The 20,507-nt window shown below is 42.1% G+C and overlaps 1 protein-coding gene across 1 annotated transcript; it reads right to left on the minus strand.

Annotated features, from left to right (window-relative positions):
- Positions 1-351: 351 nt before the first annotated feature.
- On the minus strand, positions 352-20,219 carry SH2D1A (SH2 domain containing 1A). Its single transcript, XM_073358851.2, has 4 exons — positions 19,987-20,219; positions 6,697-6,760; positions 3,160-3,295; positions 352-1,649 (listed from the first exon to the last, which is right to left on the minus strand). Exons 1-4 carry the CDS (start codon positions 20,121-20,123, stop codon positions 1,609-1,611), a joined length of 378 nt encoding a protein of 125 aa, XP_073214952.2. The 5' UTR covers positions 20,124-20,219; the 3' UTR covers positions 352-1,608.
- Between the last annotated feature and the right edge of the window lie 288 nt (positions 20,220-20,507).

Below are 20,507 nucleotides of genomic sequence, written 5' to 3' on the forward strand. Positions count from 1 at the left end.
CAGGGCCTAAACTGTGACTGCAGTAAGAAGTTCAAACTCTCTTAAGCACTATACTTAGGCTCAGCTAGCACATCAGAAGTTTGCCACGGCCCAAAGGGCGGCAGCGTGCCAGGTGGACTGGATAGGCCCCCCCACCTTCACTTGCAGCCCAATGTTTTCTCACAACGTTGTTTTTGTCCAAGCGAGTAGCTGAAAACCCTAATCATTCAGCAGCTAGTGAAAACGCCCTAGTTAGCCAGTGCTGCCATCTCTGGGGATTTTTATCAAAAGTCTCACAATGTGCATTACCCCAGCTTTTATTTAAGAAAAAGTAAGTTTCTAGCTCTCAAAGTTGTGGATTAAAAATCATGACCCCCTAAAGGCTCAAACATGAGAAGGCAAAAAGAGACCCAAATATACTATTATTTTAAAAAACGCTGATGATTTTTAAGTCAGTCTCACAATGTTTTGGGGGGGAAGGACATAGAGTCACGGTTTTTTGGCCACTTGGCATTGGCAATGCTGCAAAACAAAAATGATTATTGTTTTCTGAAATGCCCAGTATGATAAAAGTTTAAATCTATTCAAAATAGTTTCCCATTCTTTGTTAATTATAGATGGGCAGTGCCCTCCTTATAGTTAAGACTGAGATGAGCTTGCTATTTAACAGACATTTTTTCGAATTGTTCTAAAATCCACATGCACACTCAGATTGTCTTGAAAATTTCTGTGTGACATCAGAGGCTGGAGTAAGGGTAGTTGCTTAGATTTGGAGTCACAATAATGGAGGACAGTTTGGCATCTAGATGCCACCGTCACAGGCACCCAGAAATAAAAGGAAGAGCAGTACAAATCCTATGGAAAGGATAATTTTTTGGACAAAGTTAGCCACCTTTCTCCAGCTCACAGAATATCTGTAAACAATTTCCTCAAATTCATTTGTTGCTCAAAAAGATTCAACACATTTTTTTAAACTTTGGCTGGCTCACAGACTGAATTTGCTACATTGCTGGTCAGTTCTAATTGTTCAGATTGGGCAGATAGTACATGTTATTTTCCCTGATTGGACAAGCATGCCAGCACACCCAGCAAGAAGTGGATGATGCATATGAAACCAACCTAAAATTCGACTCCTGGGAATACACAGGCCTGCACCTTTGAAATTTGCTTCTGGTGTGAAATTCATCCTTGAGCAGAGAGCGAGCACAAGGCATCTGCAATATAAAAGCCACTATTCTGTGGCCACACATGGGTCTTAAGTGATACTTAGGACTTGTGCTGGGCTGAATTTCAATTAGAAATCAAACACTAAAGTAACTTCATGTAAAAAGACTAACTAATATTCAAATAGAAAACTCTCAACCCAAACCAACAGAAAATGAAAGTATTAAGTCATCCAATTGCTCATTATTTTTCTCCCATATCTTTGTAAAAAAAAAAAAAAAACAGATTCATGCCAATCTCTTAAACGGCAGACTAGAAGTTGCATTAAACATACATTTCTGAAAATATTACAAGAAAACTCACAGAGTTGTAATGTCTATAATCTACAGCATATTGTGCTGGAGTGTCTACAAAAAAAGACGTATAAAAGCCTATTTAAATTACTTCAAACTCTGGGACGTGTCTTCATGAAGGATGCAAATAAAAGTCACGTTCATCTTTTTTTCCTACAAAAAAACAACAACAAACATATTAAAAAGATGAACTCCGCAAGAAGGCAAAAGCTCATAGTCTTTGTATTTACTAGGAGGCATGGGGGTTATATATTCACATAGAACGCTGCAGTTGGATATAAATTCCCTAGCTAGCACCGCAAGGCATCCATCCAGACCCCACAATCTAGACTAGGTGCTAGGAAGATACCAATTTTTCAGACTTTAGGAGGTGCATGCATGCTGTTGTAGTGAATGCCACGGGTTAATAGAAGCAAACAAGCCAGAATTCTCTCTGCCCAAAGGCCTGGGGTGTTCAGGATGGAGGGAAGCTGGAGCATACCAGGAGGAGTGGTAGATACGCTGGAGGGCAGGGATAGGATACAGAGGGACCTAGACAAATTGGAGGATTAGGCCAAAAGAAATCTGATGAGGTTCAATAAGGATAAGTGCAGGGTCCTGCACTTAGGACGGAAGAACCCAATGCACAGCTACAGACTAGGGACCGAATGGCTAGGCAGCAGTTCTGCGGAGAAGGACCTAGGGGTGACAGTGGACGAGAAGCTGGATATGAGTCCGCAGTGTGCCCTTGTTGCCAAGAAGGCCAATGGCATTTTGGGATGTAGAAGTAGGGGCATAGCGAGCAGATCGAGGGACGTGATCGTCCCCCTCTATTCGACATTGGTGAGGCCTCATCTGGAGTACTGTGTCCAGTTTTGGGTCCCACACTACAAGAAGGATGTGGATAAATTGGAGAGAGTCCAGCGAAGGGCAACAAAAATGATTAGGGGTCTGGAACACATGAGTTACGAGGAGAGGCTGAGGGAACTGGGATTGTTTAGTCTGCGGAAGAGAAGAATGAGGGGGGATTTGATAGCTGCTCTCAACTGCCTGAGAGGTGGTTCCAGAGAGGATGGTTCTAGACTATTCTCAGTGGTAGAAGAGGACAGGACAAGGAGTAATGGTCTCAAGTTGCAGTGGCGGAGGTTTAGGTTGGATATTAGGAAAAACTTTTTCACTAGGAGGGTGGTGAAACACTGGAATGCGTTGCCTAGGGAGGTGGTGGAATCTCCTTCCTTAGAAGTTTTTAAGGTCAGGCTTGACAAAGCCCTGGCTGGGATGATTTAATTGGGGATTGGTCCTGCTTTGAGCAGGGGGTTGGACTAGATGACCTCCTGAGGTCCCTTCCAACCCTGATATTCTATGATTCTATGATTCATACCAGCCCAGCCATTGTGCAGCTGTTGCTTTAGCTCCTCACAATCTTTTAAGGGAAGCAGGTCAATAGAGCCTCACCCTTGCCCCACCCTTTTCTGCTATCATGGATGTAGCTCTGGAGTGCACATGTGGTGCAGACGACCTGTCCCTTGCTGCTTAGTAGCACTGAACTAGTGCTACACAGCCCTTTATACCATGCATGCCTTTGGATTGGGGACGGTCAGAGACTGGATCTTGCCCCTTAGCACATTTGATGACAATCTCCACAGGCCCGTGCCATTCTGATCCCAAGTGCTCCTCTCAGTACCTTGTGGGTGCTTGGCTTTCGCAGCATTCACTACTGGATGCTGCAGAGGAGTTATAATGCCTTGTTCTGGCTTCTGGAATGCTGTAATTAGGTTGTGTACTTTCCGGAACAATCGTCTGTGGACCCCAGGTGCAGTCTGCAAAGTGAGAGATCAACAAATTACCCAGACAACAGGCCACAGGGGAACACCACTACCCAGGAGGTGTTATATAACAGCATTGTTTCCACAAATGTAAAAACATCAGCAAGAAGAGAAGTCCGTTCTCAGAGCCAACTTAGATTTGTTGGAGCTGTCCTCTCTCCTCTCCCTTTCCCAGGAGCATAGCCAGCCATTTGAAAGGTATGATTTGGTACTAGCTAAGCTTGTTCTCTGCACTGCATGCCCACTGGCTCTACCTACTGCCACAATCTCACAGGGCAGCCATGCAGATCAGCTGCATCCCTAACGTACCTCCAGTAATTTCGGGGGGGTACAACAGGGAGGGCATTGACCCATTATATTCACTAAAATGGCCACTGCAGTTAGACAGAGCTATCTGTTAATAACCATCCTGAAGAATAAAGCCTTGGCAGTCAATACAGATGAGATCCTGTGGTGCTTACTGGGCAAATCTCCCACTGATGTCAATTAAAATTTTGCTGAAATAAAAACTGCAGGAACAGACTAAGAAATGTTGATTTTTAAAAAATCCTAGGAGTATTAGAGTGATTCCTGATACATCTGTGAGATCTTCTATTGTACAGGAAGAGTGAAAGGAAATAGCTAGATACGATGACACTAGACAAGGACAGCAAGTAAGCATAGCCCTCAGTCTAGCAAGGTCGTTGTGATCTTGGTTTCACACTGTGAAAGTGACGGGACTTCAGCACCATCAAGCTCTCTTCTGGTGGTTCCTGGAATTGGCAATGAGGTGGTAGAGGAAGGGCAAGAGTCTGAGAGGGCCTGTTCTTCACTCAAGATAAGTACACAACTGCCATTGAAGTATTGCTACAGTCAGGACAATGACTCTAAAAAGACACCATGCGGGGAATTCCATATTTATCCTCTGTCAAGGACTTCCTTTGCTCACTTTACAAAGCAAAAGGCCACGAAGAAAATTGACCTCCAGCTGTAATACGAGCTCCAGCTGGGGTCAGGAAAAACAAGCTCCCCTTTCGTGCCTTCAGCAGCAATAACAATTACACAGACAATTCTCCAGTGCTACTGGTAGAAGTTTCATCACACTGAGAGCTCACTTCAGCCCTCCAATCTGCCACCTCTGAGTCCTGCTAGTGATCCTATTTTAGTCTCCGGCTCATTAATCTCATTTCCCAGGCTCTTAAAAGCATCACCATGGGCAGTCAGCATACCATGATGTTCATTAAGTTATTGATAGAGAATGCCTATGCTATGGTTCCAGCTCACTGGTAATGTGCTCCAGAGGAAGACCTAGCACCCATGATGATGTTCCTCTGACTGTAAATATTAACATGGATCCAGCCCGCTTATAAAAGTTTTCTGGAGTGTTTGGTTCCTTTTTGCGCATCTGTTAACTAGTCACATCTCTCATTTCTTTGTATCAAGGGGCTCTGCAAACTGTTACCTGGTTTTATTCAAATCACTTTGTCTATCCTTCTCAATTAATCTTTGCAGATGCCCATCACAGCATATCTCTATCTTCAAGGGCTTTTACTAGACATCTAAAGCAACTTTTAAATGATTCGTCACATCCCTTTTGCAACTCTGGCTGGGCCTGAACACTCTCCTCACCCAGCCTTTTGGGGGAAAGCAGTTGTGGTACTCGCCACTTATACTCCCACGGAGGTGGGGTGGAAGGACAGGGCAGCACAGGAAGGCACTCTCAGCATCAGCAAGAGTAAACCTGATCCTACAAACCTCCAGTGGGCGAAATCCTTGCTCCACTGAACATAATGGAAGGTTTGCTACTGACTTTGTGGGGGCCCGGATTTGAGGGTCAGTACTTTGAAATGGTCTCTTGTGAGGCTTTGCTCTTGGTTCTTTCAAACCTCAGCAAGACAGAAGAGAACGGAGGCAGCTGGGTGGGGGCCAAATGCTGTAGTGAGTAAGGCAAATTCAATGAGGGCAGAGTTTAGCCTGCCATATCTACTCAGCACCCATTTCCCTAATGATTTGAGGGAGCACCCAGGATCTCCAGTTGCCAGAGGGGAGGATCCAACACCATGAGTGTTCCTCCTCATTGCTGCTGCTGGAGGAGCATGCTGTCTGGTGCCGCCTTGATAGCTCCCTTTCTACTACCACAGGGAGAGATGAAGCTAGCTAGGGAATTGCTTCACCCCATTCCCCAATGAAGGCTTTGCTTTGCCGGTGCTCCAGCCTGATCCTGCCAAAAATGTACTGGTACTGCCCATCCTACCGCATGGCACCACCCTGTCCCTCAGCAAGTTCTGCTCTTTCACCCATGAGTTCCAACAGCTCATGAAAGTACCAGTTTCCTTTCAGGAAAAGGAACAGAATGAGGTAAAGTTTGCCTTGGCCTAGATCCCATACACCCTCTTCCCCTGAGGCCAGTGGATTTGTACATGCGGTAAGCCAGGCCAGCATCTGGTTTATTGAATTAACTCTTACCACCTCAGATTTGGGGCTTAGCAAATCTCCCTGTTTTGGAACAAATAACTGTTTGCTCATGGTCTGTATTTCAGATCCAATACTAGGGCCTTCCCCTATGCCCCACCACAGGCAAAACGCCCACTGAAGCCAATGCAAGCATGTACAGTCAAGTCCCTGTATTTAAACACAGGTGGAGCATGGGGCTTGTTTTAGCTCTTTGCACAGTGATGAGAAAGTAATTTTTTTTTTTTTAAATCAGAAATGGGTGTGAAGCACATTCAGCTCCAGGGTTTGGTCCTAACTGACATCAGAATCTGGTCCAGGTGTTTCCAGTGCAGAACAACAATTCTGCTCTAATTTTGCCAGCAGAATTAACCCTGTTAAATTATATTTTAACGTTTGTAAATCAGTGTTCATTTATGTGCAAACTGAAAGCTAATTATGAATTAATATGCTGACTACATCCAAAGAACAGGAAGTTCTGAAAATAAATAAGGATTAGTATTCACATGAACCTAAATTATGCCTTGAACTTAAATCACTGTTGTTATTGCACCTACTGCTACACCAGTCCTTGTACTATTGATAAATACAATCTGTCAAGAAATTAAGTTTAAAACATTGTAAATCATAAGGAATTGCTTTGAATATTTTGGTATTAATGGCATGTTTGGCAGAAGAGAAATTAATATTGACTGTGCCTGTCAAAATATGAAAACACAATATTTCTGCCATTTAAAATGCTGCAAAATAGTGCACTGGTGCCTTCTGTAACAGCTGAACTGTAACAGAATGAATTTGTGCATTCAAAATTGTCAGACTTGGCACCAGTGATGGGCTCACTTGAGACCGATTAAATTACATGAGAATCAGATATTGCAGAAAGGTGAATAATCCGGATGTATTTCCTGAAATCAATACCTATGCTCAGTTGTGGGAACTTTTAGAAGAGAAGGAGCAATACATACCTCGGCACTCCAGGAACCTGTATCTGTCTTGGACACTCTGTAGGTATAAACATAACCCTTATATCTGTGAAAGAATCAACATGTATTTATTAGTCATGTCTATCGTCCGGTTTAGTATACAGTTGCTCTGTAATGCTGGAATTAGCTCATTTGATAAGCTCCTTTCCTTAGCAATAAATTAGTCGATGTAGCCTATATTTAGAAATGAAAAATTTGGACCCAGATCAGCAAGCTATGTTTGAATCCCAAGAATTGCACTGAATTAGGACTTGGAGGAGGGAGGCGTTGTTTGATCCATCTCTGGCTGTCTGCGAGATCTACAGTTTCTCCATATTAAAAACCATGAAACCTGCGTAAATGTTTTAACTTTCCATCAGTGACCTTTTGAACGCTTATTTATGTATCGGACACACTTCGTGTGGAATTAGAACAGAATACGTATCGTTACTAGATGACGATTCTGCTAAGTGATTTTTTTTTTTAAACTGCAAATGTTCCCAGGTGCTATGCCATGGATGTATTTTATTTAGAAATCTAAAACCACAATATCAAGGCAATTTAGAGTTTGTCTAGCTAATGCATTCCTAACCCTCAAAGGTCTGCCTTTGCACTTCCATCCTGGACTGTTCCAAGGTCATTGTCTCCTGGAAACACTGATCACTTTATGAGATCATGAAATCTTCCATCTATTTTAGACACAGCTTCCATTCAGGGACCTCTGAAAATAGACATCAACTGATGTCTGGAGTCAATCATGCTAGAAGGAGCCCAGTACTTTACATGATCTTGTATATATAAGCCAAGGTTCAAAGATGTGACTTAAAAGCAGAGTGACAGAAGTCAGTGACATGCTACATGTGTAAACTACTTGCTGTGCAAAGTTAAAGTAAATGGTAACAGATCAGACCGGTGGTGTTTTACACCCATTGTGCAAAGTTGGAACTGACTATACAAGATGCAGGGCAATGGAGAATCAGGCCCAAGGCATTCAGAAAATGAAATAAATTTACAATAATCTGGCATTTCCACCAAAACATTATGCATTATTAACTATTCCAGCATTAGCCATTTTTCAGAACGCAGGTACATATTACATCTCTTTCCAATTATACACAATATCACAGTAGTCATTACCAAATAATAGAAGTCATAAATGACACAGCTACATGAACACATTTGCTTATGCGCCATGTCATGTGTCACTGCAACTCAAGCCCTGATTTCTGAAAATCCATTTTGATCCCCTCAGAAATGTTTCTAGTTATTGGAAGTAATTTACCAAACTAGGAAGTCATTAATACCTGTTTTGATTTGCCCACATTAATACCCCTTGGGCTGTAACGTTGCACAGCTGTGAATGCATACGCACGGCGCAAAGCAGTGGCAAATCAGGTTCATTGGGCCAGATCATTTGCTGGTGCAGACTGGTGAAGCTACGCTGACGTCAGTGCCTTTGAAGATGAGGCTCTGGCCCATTGTGTCTATGCTGAATTGCATGTTGAACCGCACCTTTCTCTAGATCGTCCCAGAAAACAACTCTTATTCAAGGTCTTTGTCTCAGCTAAATGAATTATAGCACTTTTGATACCTGTTTTCTTAACGATTATGATCTTATCGTAAAACTTTCTGTTAAACAGCAGGAACTTCATTACCACTTTAAAGCACGTTCTACCTTCAGTTTGCCCACAACCTGATTTTGATGAGCTGAGTTCCCCCTCACCGTTGCATGGCAGCAGCCCCCAGATGTTTTAAACAAAGGTTCACGATTTAACCTGTCTCACATTAATGTTTAGGGTCAGGCAGACAGGCTGCTTGTTTTTAAAGTTGTGAGTGTGTAGCACAGCTCCCATCCACTCTCTACTTTCCCCGCCCACGCACCTAGGTACCCTATGCCAGTAAAACCAGATATAAGGTACACGTAGGCAGTCTTTTAGCACACTGAATGAGGTGTTTCCCCAGTAGCTGTCAGCTCAGTTTTCTCTCGCTAAATCAGCTCAGGCTGGAACTACTCTTAGTTTGACAGGCTCAGGCATATCCTTTCTCTTACACAATGTATCCTTGTAGGCAAATGAGCTACATGCCATCAGATCAAAACCTGCACTCTTGTCTCAGGACTAGGGCAAGTCCCTGATACAGAAAAACTCCTGGCGGGAGGACACAGGTGAGGGAGAGAGCCAGCTCTTGGGGTTCTCTCATGGAGCTTCCTCCCAATTTTTCCCTTTGGGGTGGTGTTTGACCCCATGTCCCATGGAAGAGTCAGGAGAAGGGCACTCCACACGGGGTTCCTATGCACTGGCCTTGCTCTGGGGACCTCTGCAACTCTGCCTTAGCTCCCTGACGGGACAGCACCAACAGAACTGAGCAGTCAGGGATGCCTCAGCCAGCAGGTGGCTCCCCTGTGCAAAAAGCATTTTCTGCAGGGTTGGTGCGGAAGACCCTGTGAACCCTCCTAGTCATCCAACCCTCCAGGCCCTCAGCCTGCCCCGCTCCTGTCTCTAAAATGGCACAAGTGAAAAGCCCAGGTCTGAACATCCCTGAAGTTTAGGCGATGTGAAATCTGGATCCACATTGCAACACTCTCAACAAAGTGATGACTGGAGCATTGACTGTTGTACTCAGTGGGCCTGATTCATCCCTGCAATTCCCCAGTTTTACGCTGGTGAAACTCCATGGAATGAAGTATGGAGCAGCACCATGGTAAACCAAGGTCACTTGCCCAGCTTCTTGATCAGAGACAAAAGACATTATAACTCCTAATTGCTCATGAGATGGCTTAGAAAATAATTCTGGCTAAAAGTACCGTGCTGGATATTGCTTGTAGAAAAGGAGATAGCTAGTTAACATCCCATCTCACATTGGATAGAGCGATAGATATAAAATCTGTCGAACAAAAGGTCGCTTTGATTCCTGCTGAAAGCAGTTTCTACTTTGATACCATAACTAGGAAAACTCTGTCAAGGGGAAAGCGTAGAAAAGTTTCTACTACAGAAACTATCCTTTGCTTTATATGATGTGTTTTTTCCTTTATAGAGTATGCCCCCCAAAGAGCTGCAAATGCCTTTCGTGCAGATGATACACTGAGCCAGCATCTGCCTACCTAGCCTCCCCCTCCTCCCTTTTCAGCTGTGTTCAAATGTGTTACAGCCACATTTACTTTAACAGGTGAATAATTGCAATCTTCTCCACTGTTGAAATAGCTGGAGGATATTAGCCATTTGCTGCAATTTATAATTTAACCATGACATTTTAACAGCATGGTATGTTTTGAAATAATTGCGAAATGTTTTGTACCTTGGTTGGGAAATTTTATTCAACTAAAGTTTGTTCATTTTTAGGCCCAAAACTCAACTGAAAAGAGCAAACTCAGCAATAAATGACATTAAATGCTGTCTCCTTAAATATAGCTCTGTCCAGAATTATTTGAGTTTGCAGTATCAGTTCCTATGAACTGGCAGGCTATTTAGACATTAACACGTCACCTTGGAATCCATAACCGATGAGTTAGGCCAAGCTGGCAGTGCTGCATGTAGCTAAGCTTGCCCTCCCTTCCTACAGTATATCCCTGTTTTCAGTTACTTATGACTTCGCCAGATTTTAACCATTCAAACTGATGTTCCATGTTGGGTATCTGCCTCAAGCTAAATTTTTTGGGGACGTTTTGCCAAAAAACGGTTCAGCTGCTCCTGAGAATGCAATCAGGGAAAAATACATTGTTTGGGCCAGGTTAAAAAGAAAAAATCTTATAACCATTTTGTTAGGTGGCTCGAGTGCCTCCATCCATTGAATTTGATGGGAGGATTAGCTTTGTTTCAAGAATGTGCCTTTTGCTGACCCCAGGGGAAACCACCTACCTTTGGCCAGGTTATAAGCCTTTGAAAAATTGCAGTTCACACGTGCTCAGTCGAGACTTGTTTGTTTGGCTGCTAAATTCTCACAATTCTATATACACTGAGTATGCTCTATCTTGGGGATACAGGGCTGAGCAGGCTTTTCACTGCATTTGCTGCAAGCAGCTGCTGTGGTCCATGTGATGCTGGACACCGAAACTAAGAAGTGGGAGACTGTCTCTCCTGTAACCTCTGTGCTGCCCATTAGGACCCTGGCAGCAGGGAAGAGGATGTTGTCTGATTGTAATGAGGAGGGAACAAGAGCCAGATGGGGAAGATGGTGGAGGAGTAGACAGACAAGGAGCCTGTGGGAGGGGAGCCTAAGACTGGGAGAGGGTGGGGGTAGCTTGGACCTGGGAGTTGACAGGGGTTGGGGGAAAACCAGGCGTAGGAGCAGCTGAAGGTGTAGGGAGGGAAGATAGATTGGTTAGCCAAGGAAACTGAGGTCAGAGGAAACAGGGGTAGGGGAAGACTGGGACTGGGATGAGGTGACAGGGAAAAGAGACATGACTGGGATAGGAACAGAAAGGGTCAGACTTGTGGGGAAACTAGGCAGAAGGAGTTGTGACCTCTAGGTCATACTCCCTCCAGAACAGACTGGAACCCAAGATTTCTCTGGTCTTGGCAAATAACAACCTACTACGGCTACCAGCTACTCCATTCGCTCAGGTGCCAGAAGTCTGTGTGGTGGATCTAAGGATTTCCTCCTGCTGATGACTCGTGTGAGTGTCCGTATAGTGATGGATTTTTTTTTCAGTTTGCTTTTTTAAGAACCTAAACAATTTCACACACAAAAAAACCTGTGCGAAACGAACATTAAAGTTGCAAAGTCAAGCACTCAAAAGTTAGGCAATGCCAGAATTAAGGCTGTTTGTGCGATTTTAATTCGGCCCCTCTGTGCATATTATGATTAAGGCTATGCTTTTGGCACAGAGGTCATGATGTTCACAATCACTGAGAATTTTAATAAAATCTGCAGCTATCGCAGCAGTGGCTCCTGTGGGCCCAGCTCCTCACTCAAGGCATTGCAACCTGGCCCACATGGTTGCAATGCCGCTTAGGTTTGGAGATGGAGGGGACAGATGCGCTGAACGCACTCAGCTGCAAATGAAGTCAATGGAAGCTGTGCTATAAACATATAAAGTCCTATATAATGCTAAATACCCTAAAAAATCTGAGCTGAGGTATCTCAAATTGGGCACCAAAAGCTAGTGGATACTTTTGGTCTTAATGTTTTTGTGTCTCAAATCCCCATTTACAAAAAAGGGATAATATCATCCCCTCATTTCATGTGTGTGTGCTGAAGATGAATTAATGCATGCGTGTGATGGACTCAGATAATATAATGATGAGTGCCATCGAAAAGCCCATGTTCAAATTAATAAGTCTGTCTTCAGAGCAGAGTTTGAATAGCATGCAATAAATAAGGCTTGGAGGCCACACCCTGAACCATGAAAAGAAAAGAAAATATTGAAGAGCTGCTGATTCAATGAGCATTGCCTGCCCTGTGCAATGAATTAGGCAGGGATACTGTGTAAAAATATGTGAGCATGTAATTAAAGACTGTGTCATAATGCATATGCACAAGGTTGTATGGTCAAACTTATGAGTTCTTGACGTTGCATCCTTAGCATGGTTTAAGGATGTAATAAGATGTATGTCTGTAAGTAGGTTGACTGGGAGTAATTTACTCATGGAGAGGCCAGAATGAGGTGTAAGTTAAATTAGGGGGGGAAGGCCTAAGTTAGCTTACACTTCCTTCCTGGAAGTTGCTTTTGCTGGTTGACCATTCTCTTTTCTGGCCCCTTGACTTATACGTTACACCAGTTTAGACTCTCTAACCCAGTCTTACCGACATGTAATTTAAACCACCTTGCACATAACCTCTAACTTGATTATGTACCTTCAACTCAGTAACATATAGCATTGCCAGACGTCCGGTTTTCGACTAGAATGCCCAGTCAAAAAGGGACCCTGGTGGCTCCGGTCTGCACTGCCAACTGGGCCAATAAAAGTCCCGTTGTCAGCACAATGGGGAGCCGGGGCTACGGCAGGGTCCCTGCCTGACCTAGGTCCGCGAGGCTCCAGGAAGGGGCCACCAGGTCCTTGCAGCCCCGAGGCACATGGGTGGCCAGGGGCTCCGTGCACTGCCCCCACCCCCAGTGCCAGCTCCATAGCTCCCGTTGGCCGGGAACTGTGACCAATGGGAGCTGCGGGGACAGCACCTGCAGGCACGGGGGCAGCTCACGGAGCTTCCTGCAGGGACCTGGCAGACACTTCCTGGAAGTCGCAATTAACTCAAAAATATTAATCATGCTTAAAAAAATTAATTGTGATTCATTTCACTATTAAAATATAGAGTACCATGCTGATCACGCTTATTTAAAAAAATGCATTAATTAAAATTGTGACTGAACTCCTTGGAGGAGAATTGTACGTCTCCTGCTCCATTTTACCTGCATTCTGCCATATATTTCATGTTATAGCAGTCTCGGATGATGACCCCGCACTGTACACTGTGTATTCTGTGGTGTAACTGAAATCAATATATTTGAAAATGTAGAAAACATCCACAAATATTTAAATAAATGGAATTCTATTATTGTTTAAAGTGCAATTAATCGTGATTAATTTTTTTAATCGCTTGACTGCCCTAGATCAACTGAACTGTATGCTCTCCTTTTCTGGTCTGTAACCAGCTTAGGTCTGAGCATGTCACATCTTGGCAAAAAAAATTGGAGATCCTCTGACTTTACAGTTTTCTCTACAGGCTCTTGAGCCCCTCACAACATCTGAAGGCAGCATCCCTGTGACCATTGGCTTGTCATTCCTTTTTCTGAGTCCAGAGCATGCATCCTAAACCTATCTGGCCCAGCCTCTGCTGCACCATTAACTAGAAAGTAGAGATTGGCCCAAACCAATACCTTGAATATGAACTTCTTCAAATTTGGGAAATACAGTCAGATACAAATCCATGGATTTGGTTTAGAATCAGATTGAAAAATTAAAAGGGACTCAACTTTCTGATTCTGAGCAGCAAAATCTCACAAACCAGCATTTCTTTTGAGATTTTATCCCAAGAAGGCAGAAATCTCACAACAATGGATGATTCAGTGGATTTATTTTAGTGTCGGCCAGACTTATGAGAATTGTGATGGACCCATCTTTACATTTCTAGGTGTCTGTTGTTCTGCTTGATGCACCTGCGTTTTTAATGTTCTGTTCAGATGTAGCCTGTTACAGAGGAGAGATTACCCATGTTGTCTCAAGTACTCTTCACTTTTGTTGTTTCTCATTGAAGAAAATAGAAAATTCTTACTTACTAATCCCAAACCCTACCAGTGATTCTGCCTCAATCGTGAACCTCCAAAGTCTAGACTAGACCTAATCTGGATTTTAACTTCACTTTCTCAGCTACTCTCTCTTCTGCTGACTTGTATTGCATGGTGATTGTTAGAGTTGCGCAGGAACTGGAATTTCCATTTCCCATGAAATTCTGCGATTCTGAAATTTGTTTTTGTTACAAAGGAGAAAAAGTGTCTAATTTTTCTGCAAAATAAAATTTTTGAAAAAAATTCACTTTGGGTCAATTGAAATATTTTGTTTCAATGAAATTATTGTTTTTTTATTTTAAATATTAAAATAAAATACATTTCTCAATGCAAATGTGTTTCGCAATTAAAAATTTAAACATTCCATACCAAAAGTGAGAGAATGGAACGTTTGGACACTATCAAACTGTTTCATTTCAATGTTTTTAGTGAAATTTCATTACGATCAACAGATTCCCAAGAAAAATTTCAGTGAAAGAACATTTTCTAAAAGAAGTGCTATCGGAAAATTTTCTACCAGCTCTCATAATTATCCAGGACTCAGAAAGCCTGTGTCTTATTGGAATGGTCACAAAAATATTTCAATTATATAAAATCCATCAAAAAATTATTCTTGACGATGATCTTCATTCCAATGAGTTGGGAAGGTTGAAATATTCACTTCAGTAGAATTTACCAATGTACTGTGAAGAATTTTCTTACACAAGAAAATGGTGAATGCTATTTACAATGCTAACCTTGAATGGAAGAAGTTTCATTGCCAAGAAATTTTTGTTCTGTGACATTTTAAAATATGATGATTATTATGTGCCTTGCTATAATAAATGCAATTACTATGCAATTTCCATCAAGAATATTAAATGGAAAATAAAAGAAATGCAACGTTAAGGCTGATTCATGATCCTGAATTCACCCTCACCATGCGTAGCTGATGTGCTTACCGTACTGGAAAGTTTTGGCACAGTGACTGGACTTAAATACGCCAAGAAACTAAGATACTATGGTTATGATGATGGAACAAATAGAGAAAATTAAAGCTGATTAGAAGGGAGTCAGTCTTGTCACCATTATCAGTGCTCCAAGAACTCCAAACAGTTTTATACTCTAGCTGCTAATTATTCCCTAAAGGTTTAATGCAGTATGGTACATGAATGGTTGACTTCAAAAAAATCATTTGAAAGCACAGCATAAAAGTGATGTCATATTTAGCTTAAGCTGCCATTCTAATCAATATTTAGAGGACTGAAATAACTACTCACATTCATTTGAGACATTCTCCTACAAATTTTGAGCCCCCAAATATAAATACGGTAGGAGTATACTTAGCATTGGCTTTACCAATTTGCACATGCAGCTACTTGTCTTTGTACAGGCATACACGTATCTGTAAGGGTGAAGGGACCATCTGCACCCACAGGTATAGTCACAAATTTTGCAGGCCCGGTTTAAAAATAAGCCCATTCTTGTGTCCTGCATTCCCCATTGTCTTCATTAGGAGCAATGTGTGCAGACAGTCTCTGTGTGTTAAAAATGTCAAACAGGATACTTAGACAGGAATCCAAGATGTCTGTGAACAGAACGTGTTGCTCGCAAAGAAAGATCTTCATAAGAAAAAAATCAAGATCTAATGATAAAATCTTGTAGCGTTGTCTGCAGTATCCAACTGGTTTACCCAATGGAACTGTTTCTTTAAAAAATTCATTCATAAACATCCTAATTTTGAAGACCAGCAAGAAACATTTCAGTTTTCAACATGATCAAAAGATCATTAATTGAAATCTTTGCGCTCCTGGGCTAACGTATATGAAACATGCAGCCGTACACCTACTCTTGCAGTAATCAACGTTATTTGCTTAATAATGTTATTAAAGAAGTCATAGTGTAGGCAGGCCCAGGAGGAGCACCTCATTTTAAAATGTTGCAGAAGATTGCAGGGAGCATCGGTATTTACAAGAGCTATGGGAGACCCCAATGCAAACCAAAACCTACCTTACTGCTGTATGAACAGTTTCCCTTCATCATTGTGGTCTTAAAATATCAATGAAAGAATGTGTGTCTTTGTGATTTGCCACAGCCAGACAAAAACAGCTCTCTCTTTGAAGGCTTGTGGGCTCTCGTCAGCATACAGTGACTTAGGGCACTTCAGTCCGGGCTTGAACTGAAGGGGAACTGGAAGAAAGCAGCTCTCTATCAAAACAGAGGACTAGTACTTTTGTGGAACAGAGCAGCGGGAAAGAAAAGCTTCCTTCATAAATGTTTATCAAACAGGGTCCCAATTATCAAAGCCGCTTCAGTTATCTAAGGAATTTTAGCCTGCCACCAATAACCATGGTATCTGATCACCTTCCATGTCAATTCAATGGCAATAGCAAAATCCCTTATGAATTGTGTGGAGTCTGATTTGTCTCCCTTTCCAAGGTCATTACTCTGCTTACGGTCAGGTTTTTATTTTAATTAGGAGGCAGCCGAGACTGACCACAGCCGTTGCTGCCTTTCTTATATTCAAAGTCAGCCAAAATGTTTAGGGAGGAAAAAGGGCATAAGGAACATTTGAAACTTTTTGGAAAGACTCTAAAGCCCTTGGGGTCATGCTGCTGTCATTACACACCCAAAACTGACTTCACATTGGCAGCGGTGTGCACAGGATCGGCCATCCATGTTTATTAGAGTTAGCTACAGTATTTTCATCAAAACATTTTTCAGTGACAAATGGGTTTTTGAGGAAATTTTTTGCCTGGATCAAAATTTTCTGTTTTTTCAACATTCCCCCCCGCCCAATTTTTCCCCCTCCATACTGTAATTAGTGGAAGTGGGGGGAGAGAGAGAAAGGGAAAGACTGAAAATCTTGAAATCAATTTTGTGGTTTTCATTTAATCAAAAAAAATTTGTCACTACAAAAACTTTTCAGTTCATTTCAAATTTCTCACAGAAAATATATACTTTTTGGGGGGGTTGGCTCCAGTATGCATGATGACATCTCTTCATTTACTTACAGGCTTTGCTTCGCCATTTCAGAAATCATTTCATAGTGACTGAATCTCCAGTAAGCGGTATACATTCTACCTAAATGCTCTCTAGGTATTCCTAGAGTAACCATCATCAGAGTTTCCGAGTGCCGATTAAAAGTTTTTTGTTAAAAACCATTATTATTAATAGTTATTAATTGCATAGTGAAAACACTGTTCTTTGTGCTTTATAAGCAGGCATGAAGACACGATCACAGCCCCAAAATTTAATACAGAAATACATTCTATAGTTTACTAATGGTTTGGGAGTGGGTTTTTTTTTTGTAGTGATGAACCCCAAAGTCTACACACACCTCTTTTTGGTTTTGCCAAGGCTTTATAGCATGTACTGTTGTCATTCTGGTCCTACATGCGCTATCTCCATCTGCTTGCCAGTCTAGGATTTGTTCTTTTTTTGCTATAGCAAGCATCTGCATCCAACCACGCGGTAGTCTCTGGTTCATTGTCTGCTTTCTCTCCCCTTCTGTGCAGAGCAGCTCTGCTATTTTACGGTTTTTGCCTGCTATAGTGGTCTATTGCATACACTTATCTAAATTACCATCACATTGCTAGATCATTCTGTAATTTCTTTGTATCATCCACTCTGAGAGCACTATTTCCGAGTTTATCCTCAGACACTAATTACTGTACAGTCTACTTCTTGCACCACATTCATTATTGAAATACTGTATTAAATCGTTCTGAACCCAGTTCTCATCTCTGTGATTCTGCCACCAGATTTCCATCCATGTCAGATCATAGTTAACTAGACAATATTGTTCTAGCTACTCAGATAGATATCTCCACTAGACGGTATCAAAAATTTTCCTAAATACTTATATTTTGGATTATAAAAGCTTTATTTATCTATAGTTTACAAGTAACTAATTTTTCATCTCACCCTTTGCTCATGCAGATGTATCCCTAAATGCAAACATGTACTTGTGGTTCGCAAATTTTGTGGACACAGTTAGGAGGCTCCTTTATAGTTTATTGCATTCCCGTTTGTCTTCAGAACCAATGAGCATCATATTAACTGTCTTAATCTATTCTTTAAAAACCTGAACTTCCTATCATTCACCTAAATAAACTGCCTTGAATACCACCAGAAACTCCGACTGATTATTTGCAGCTCCATGTCTTTGTTATATGTTCAAATATTGAATGTAGGCTAACTAGACTGATTTCCTGGATTCCTGCTTTATTATTCATAAAGCTGGATAATACTGAACATGACTCTCCAATTACCTGCTATCCCTCACCTGTTCTGGATGACCCTACAAATGATAAGTAGCTGTTTCACCATTTCCTCTGATAGCTCTTTAAGAACGCTTGGGCTTTTATTATTTATTAGCTGGCTCCTTTCACTAGAGTCTTATCACCACTTTTCATATCTACCCCAAATCTGCATTAGATTTTAACTCAATACACTTCTTACTCCCCTAATTTTTTGTTGTCTTGTTAAAGACTGAGGTAAAGTAGATATTAGGTGTGTCATCCCACTTGGAATTCTTTAATCTTTGTTTTCCCTTCTCATTTAGTAGGGCAAGGCAGGACGATTCTTTGTGATCAAGGCACAACAGGAGAGATAAAAAGGGAACTGGGTTGTATCTACAGTTCTGCTACAGCCTTCTTGTGTGGCCTGGGGCACTTCTTATGTGGCTCTAAGCCTCGGTTTGCCCATCTGTAAAATGATAATAATACTCACATCCTTCACAGTTTAAAAGTCAAGGCTAAATCAAGTGTTGCTGAAAAGCACATTCAGACCTTTGGTGGAAAGTGTGGTATAAATATTATTTTAGACATAGTAATACCCTCACTATCTTATCCTTTCTACATGGACAAAAGCCTCTTCTTAGTTCTTTTAGCTAATAATCATTTGCTTTGTCTAGATAATTTCTGATATTAACATATCTTGTTGCTGCTACCCCTTCTCCCCCTTCAATTCTTTAAAGTAGCTCTCAATACAGACCTGTTGGCCATGCTTTGTTCGTTTAGTGGCATAGCACTTCATTGTGCATGCACAACGCTAATGCTTAGGGTTCTTCAACCTTTCTGTCCTCCTTTGCTAAAAGAGCTCATACTTCTAACATTCAAATACCCCATGAATATTAAGTCCTTTGTCAGCTCATACCCAGTTCAGAAGCAACTCATCAGTGCCTTCTCCCCGAGTTGGTGACCTATGACAGACACCTCGTAGGAATTCCTCCCTTTGCCCCAACTCTGTTATCCTAACTGATCAATTGTCACCATCTATTTGTATGTCATGCACTTTAAAAGTAGTTTATTCAGAAATCAGTAGTAATACTCCCAGTGTGCAGGGCTATATTCAGCTGTAGTAAGGCTGGCAGAATCAGGCCCTGAAATGTTGGCAACCGCTCACTTTCAATATATGAATGAAAAGCATCAATATTCCTCCATATCAACCCCCAGGGGAAAGGAGGCTTTGGGCCATACTGCTATTGGGTGTATTAAAAAGGAAGACAGACAACAGGCAAAACCAAAGGAATTATTCAGCATGTACAAGAAGCACTTGCAATTTACGATCCAAACAGCATGGCTTAAGTTGTTATAGCCTCCTTTTTGCTCTCCACCCATCATCGCGATCTGTTTGTCTTTGCTCACTGGTTTGTGTCCCATTTTAGAGTAAGTGCCCCATGGCAGGAACCTGTGCTTTCCTATTTCTGGAAAGGGCCAAGAACCCCTTACCCATTCCCATGCCTGAAGTCAGCGTTAAAAGGCTAAGTCCCCACAACGCTTTGGACACAGGAGTATTTGCATGTTCTGCCAGAAGACGACCATTCTAACTGGCAAATGTAATATGAGGCAGAAAACATGCTGTGAACCCAGAAGTTGGAGGTCTACATCCCTGTGGAAAACCACAGGATCACCGAATTGGCTGCCCACTAGAAGGTCTCCATGCTACTGAGCCTTCACCAAATGGAGACCCATAAGACCCACTTGCAGCTGCATTCTAAGTGGCAGCTTGGCTCCCCAAGACTTAGACAAACACCGGGTAAGGGGTGTTGCTGCAGACCCTAGACTCCCGTGGTTCTCTGTACTCACAGCACACACAGACAATACACTCCTGGGACGCTCTCACTGTCTCGCAGTAAATAGCTGCCATCCATCCCTGTAGACAGCAGCAGCTTCTCCCCAGTCTCCCGGCTGATGTTCCCATGATAAACATCCATAGAATCCATTTTTGAAGGTCAACTGAGTGGAGCCCGATAGAACCCAGCTAGCCAGAGGTGCTAGTGATGGTTACACAGCTCACTGCTGTCACTCGTCTGCTATCCAGCTGCTCACTCAATGGTTGATGTAAACAGGATGTGTTCCCACCTTGAGCTTCTCTAAAGACTTTTCATACTGACAGCCAGAGCTGCTATCACCTATAAGGCATACGTGACATTTGACAGCACTCATATGACTCACAGCTTTCAAGATAGATGTTAATAACAGGTACATGAAGCCCACAATCTCCTTAAGAAAAAGCAGTGCTCCCTTCCCCACAACCCAGAATGCACAAGCTCTGGTTAGGCTGAGAGCCACAAGGGTCTGCTAGTATTTTCAGTAAAATTTTTGTC

The sequence above is a fragment of the Lepidochelys kempii genome, chromosome 9 (assembly GCF_965140285.1).
Source record: "Lepidochelys kempii isolate rLepKem1 chromosome 9, rLepKem1.hap1, whole genome shotgun sequence".
NCBI lineage: Eukaryota > Metazoa > Chordata > Testudines > Cheloniidae > Lepidochelys > Lepidochelys kempii.